This window comes from the organism of the source record quoted next (assembly GCF_019968985.1).
Source record: "MAG: Porospora cf. gigantea B chromosome Unknown PgB_NODE_2025_length_4279_cov_110.317, whole genome shotgun sequence".
Classification (NCBI taxonomy): Eukaryota; Apicomplexa; class Conoidasida; order Eugregarinorida; family Porosporidae; genus Porospora; species Porospora cf. gigantea B.
Window position 1 is genome coordinate 1 of NW_027178784.1, and position 4,279 is coordinate 4,279.

The following is a 4,279-nucleotide window of genomic DNA, read 5'->3' on the forward strand; positions in this document are numbered from 1 at the left end:
CCTGCCAATGCATGAACACAGGAGGAGACCACGACAGGTGTTGCCACCTCGACGCCCCCTATCTGAAATCGAGTTCGATAACAGACAACGACTCAGAGCGTTCTGTTGCAAGCTGCAGTACGACCTGTGCTCCTCAGTCCTCAAGTTGTGCTCCTCAGTCCTCAAGTTGTGCTCCTCAGTCCTCAAGTTGCGCTCCCCAGTCCTCAAGTTGTGCTCCTCAGTCCTCAAGTTGTGCTCCCCAGACGACGAGTTGCAATACTACGACTGGTGCTCCCCAGACCAAGTGCTACTACCAGACCACCTGCTGCTCCGTGCCCACCACCACTGGCATTGCTCAAACCAAGTGTTACTACCAAACCACCTGCTGCATCGTTCCGACAACCACAGGCCCGACTCAAACCAAGTGCTACTACTTGACCACCTGCTGCTTGGTTCCAACGACCACAGGCCCTCCAATTACCAAGTGCTACTACTTGACCACCTGCTGTATCGTCCCTACGACCACAGGCCCTCCAATCACTAAGTGCTACTACTTGACAACTTGCTGCGTTGTTCCTACAACCACTGGCCCTCCAATTACCAAGTGCTACTACATGACCACCTGCTGCATTATACCCACGACCACAGGCCCTCCAGTCACGAAATGCTACTACTTAACGAGCTGTTGCGTCATTCCGACAACCACTGGCCCTCCTGTCACCAAGTGTTACTACAAGACCACCTGCTGCGTAGCACCAAGCACGACGGGCTGCCAAATGTCAACCACAAGCAGCTGCCACCCATCCACAAGCAGCTGCCACCCATCCACAAGCAGCTGCCACCAATCCACAAGCAGCTGCCACCAATCCACAAGCAGCTGCCACCCATCCACAAGCAGCTGCCACAAGTCCACAAGCAGCTGCCACAAGTCAACTAGCAGCTGCCACAAGTCAACCAGCAGCTGCCACAAGTCAACTGGAAGCTGCCACAAGTCAACCAGCAGCTGCCACAAGTCGACCAGCAGCTGCCACAAGTCGACCAGCAGCTGCCACAAGTCCACTAGAAGCTGCCGAAAAACCACCAGCTGCGACTTGCAAAGATTGCCGAACCTCAGAAGGGTATAATGATGAACTAAATGAAGTGACGTCTGCATTCAATGAAGTGATATCATATGGATTCCGTACCGCATCTATTTAATTTTCAAAAAAACGAGAAAAAAAATGTCACACCAAAAATAAATCCATTTACCAACGAGAAATAAAAAAATGTCACACGAAAAATAAAAACAAAGACAATATGATCCCCAGCGGAGCCATTAGTTCACTCCCGTCCATCCATGAAGGCGTGTACCGACCATCAATGTCGGGCACAGGTTCCGTCGACGGTACCCGGCCCGACGCTTCGAATATTCTAAAAAGCATGTCTGCGTTCAGTATGCCGCTATGGGCGTCGTTCTCGCTCAGCTTGCCCAGTGGAGCCGCATCCATCACTGCCTGATGAATCTCGTGGCAGGGGAAATTAGGAAAGTACGACCACGCATTCGCAATGGCAGCTGCGACCAGGGCCGCTCCTGCGCATGTATCGTTAACCCATACGCGATCGTAATCACTCTTCTCTGATTGTAATCGATGAGCGAAAACGTAAGGAATTCCAACACCAGGTCCGAAGACGTGGGTAGTCTGGCCGCCTCGTGGAGTGTTTAGATACATTTGGCCTTTGGCATCAGTCACTCCGGCAACAATGCGGTTGTTTCTTAATGGGTACATCGCTGGGTATATGTCAACATCCTTGAGGTTGAGCAAGCAGGAGTAGTCATCGATGTAGCAGAAACCATCTGCGGCATCATTCTGACACATTACCATAACATGGTCGTTCCCAGCCACAATACGTTCTGTTACTTCCCGATGGGAGTAGAAATTCAGATACGACCTGATGTCGATGACTGACACCTGGAATCGGCCTTTATTGGCGAGAAGGAAGTCCAGATGCTCCAACGCCCCTAAATGGTCTGTTCCATGAGTTTCGGAATACACAGCGCATGCTTTACATGTGTAGGGGACCGAAGCAAGCTCGACGTCCGCGGCGACCAAGGAGGCAATATGGGAGGGGTGAGGGTCTTCGACGTCACCAGGGGGGTTCTCCTCATCGTAGATAAACTCTCTGCCGTTTGAAAAACCGTAGCAGTCGTTGTTTCGTCCATTTCTGTCCAGATCCTCGTCGGCGCCTCCGCAATCCCGAGCGTCGAATCTACAGAGCCCCGACGGCGCGAAGATCGTCTGAATCACTCCCAAGTACACGGGGAAGGGATCAGGGTCGGGATACTGTGTTGGCTACCCTGGCGATCATACGTTTTTCATTCGTTTGTGCACCTCGACCCAGTCCATGCCAACGTTGTAGACGGGATGGTCGACGAGGCTGAACTCGTTAGTTCCGCCCATGTACCATGTAAGTGAGGCCAAGGAATTCTTTCCGTAGGCCTTCATCCCTGACCGCCAATTGAAAGGGGTTTCTTGGTACTTGGCTGACTCTGGGGTTATGACTGGGTACACGAAAGGCGGCTCCTTAGACCGAGGAGAGGGCGTAGCCTCAGTCCTGCCGGATTGAATATGGTACGCGGCCAGAACCTGGTCAAATGAGTCAAAACCTCCCTCAGGCTTTCGAACGGAAGCTCGATTCACCTCAACGTGACTCACGCAAGGGGCTAACTCCAGTGAAGTTACAAGGGATTCGGAGAACGGAAAAAGGTCAACGACGATATGTGGAAAGTACTCTGGCATCTCAATTGGTGTTTCGCGAGATGCCATCATGGCTGCCGCCACGATTCGATCCCGGTTGAAGTCCAACATGGTGGGGTCAGTTCCCAGAATGTGATGTCGTTTGGAAGAGTATTGTTTGGTGGCTCTGGAATTGGAGACATGAACTGTGAACTGTTCAAGAGCCCCTCTTGTCAGGTTTACGAGAGGGGTGGCTCCAGTGGACTTCATCATGGCCCCGACGCCTGTCTGGAAATCGACATCGGCAAGATTGGAAAGGCAGGCCTGATCCCACAGAACCTCAACCTTGTTGTACTTGGTTGTCTGACCAGCAGCCAATCCTGAAAGGAGAATTCCTATGAACATATGAGCGAATAGTTGGGTTTTGTACATCAACTTCGTCTAAACGGAGTACATTATGACATCACTTCATTTAGTTCATCATTATACCCTTCTGAGGTTCGGCAATCTTTGCAAGTCGCAGCTGGTGGTTTTTCGGCAGCTTCTAGTGGACTTATGGCAGCTGCTGGTCGACTTGTGGCAGCTGCTGGTCGACTTGTGGCAGCTGCTGGTCGACTTGTGGCAGCTGCTAGTTGACTTGTGGCAGCTGCTGGTTGACTTGTGGCAGCTGCTGGTGGACTTGTGGCAGCTGCTTGTGGATTTGTGGCAGCTGCTTGTGGATGGGTGGCAGCTGCTTGTGGATTGGTGGCAGCTGCTCGTGGATGGGTGGCAGCTGCTTGTGGATGGGTGGCAGCTGCTTGTGGATGGGTGGCAGCTGCTTGTGGTTGACATTTGGCAGCCCGTCGTGCTTGGTGCTACGCAGCAGGTGGTCTTGTAGTAACACTTGGTGACAGGAGGGCCAGTGGTTGTCGGAATGACGCAACAGCTCGTTAAGTAGTAGCATTTCGTGACTGGAGGGCCTGTGGTCGTGGGTATAATGCAGCAGGTGGTCATGTAGTAGCACTTGGTAATTGGAGGGCCAGTGGTTGTAGGAACAACGCAGCAAGTTGTCAAGTAGTAGCACTTAGTGATTGGAGGGCCTGTGGTCGTAGGGACGATACAGCAGGTGGTCAAGTAGTAGCACTTGGTAATTGGAGGGCCTGTGGTCGTTGGAACCAAGCAGCAGGTGGTCAAGTAGTAGCACTTGGTTTGAGTCGGGCCTGTGGTTGTCGGAACGATGCAGCAGGTGGTTTGGTAGTAACACTTGGTTTGAGCAATGCCAGTGGTGGTGGGCACGGAGCAGCAGGTGGTCTGGTAGTAGCACTTGGTCTGGGGAGCACCAGTCGTAGTATTGCAACTCGTCGTCTGGGGAGCACAACTTGAGGACTGAGGAGCACAACTTGAGGACTGGGGAGCGCAACTTGAGGACTGAGGAGCACAACTTGAGGACTGAGGAGCACAACTTGAGGACTGAGGAGCACAGGTCGTACTGCAGCTTGCAACAGAACGCTCTGAGTCGTTGTCTGTTATCGAACTCGATTTCAGATAGGGGGCGTCGAGGTGGCAACACCTGTCGTGGTCTCCTCCTGTGTTCATGCATTGGCAGG

General features: G+C 52.5%; 5 protein-coding genes across 6 annotated transcripts; 2 read left to right on the top strand and 3 right to left on the bottom strand.

The window, feature by feature from the left end:
* Positions 1 to 7: 7 nt before the first annotated feature.
* On the top strand, positions 8 to 523 carry KVP17_001128 (uncharacterized protein; the record flags this gene model as incomplete). The annotated part of the gene is made up of 1 exon (XM_068516259.1): positions 8 to 523. One exon carries the CDS (start codon positions 8 to 10, stop codon positions 521 to 523), a length of 516 nt encoding a protein of 171 aa, XP_068377152.1.
* Positions 524 to 709: 186 nt separating this feature from the next.
* On the bottom strand, positions 710 to 1,132 carry KVP17_001130 (uncharacterized protein; the record flags this gene model as incomplete). Its single annotated transcript, XM_068516261.1, has 1 exon — positions 710 to 1,132. One exon carries the CDS (start codon positions 1,130 to 1,132, stop codon positions 710 to 712), a length of 423 nt encoding a protein of 140 aa, XP_068377154.1.
* A 115-nt stretch (positions 1,133 to 1,247) lies between these two features.
* KVP17_001132 (uncharacterized protein) lies at positions 1,248 to 3,125 on the bottom strand (the record flags this gene model as incomplete). 2 transcript variants are annotated; one of them, XM_068516264.1, is made up of 2 exons in its annotated part: positions 1,248 to 2,300; positions 2,328 to 3,125. In XM_068516264.1, 2 exons carry the CDS (start codon positions 3,123 to 3,125, stop codon positions 1,248 to 1,250), a joined length of 1,851 nt encoding a protein of 616 aa, XP_068377157.1. The 2 variants fall into 2 exon arrangements, with proteins under 2 accessions (XP_068377157.1, XP_068377156.1); XM_068516263.1 differs by having other exon boundaries at positions 2,328 to 3,098.
* Positions 3,126 to 3,150: 25 nt separating this feature from the next.
* On the top strand, positions 3,151 to 3,570 carry KVP17_001131 (uncharacterized protein; the record flags this gene model as incomplete). The annotated part of the gene is made up of 1 exon (XM_068516262.1): positions 3,151 to 3,570. One exon carries the CDS (start codon positions 3,151 to 3,153, stop codon positions 3,568 to 3,570), a length of 420 nt encoding a protein of 139 aa, XP_068377155.1.
* Positions 3,571 to 3,756: 186 nt separating this feature from the next.
* On the bottom strand, positions 3,757 to 4,272 carry KVP17_001129 (uncharacterized protein; the record flags this gene model as incomplete). The annotated part of the gene is made up of 1 exon (XM_068516260.1): positions 3,757 to 4,272. One exon carries the CDS (start codon positions 4,270 to 4,272, stop codon positions 3,757 to 3,759), a length of 516 nt encoding a protein of 171 aa, XP_068377153.1.
* Positions 4,273 to 4,279: the final 7 nt, after the last annotated feature.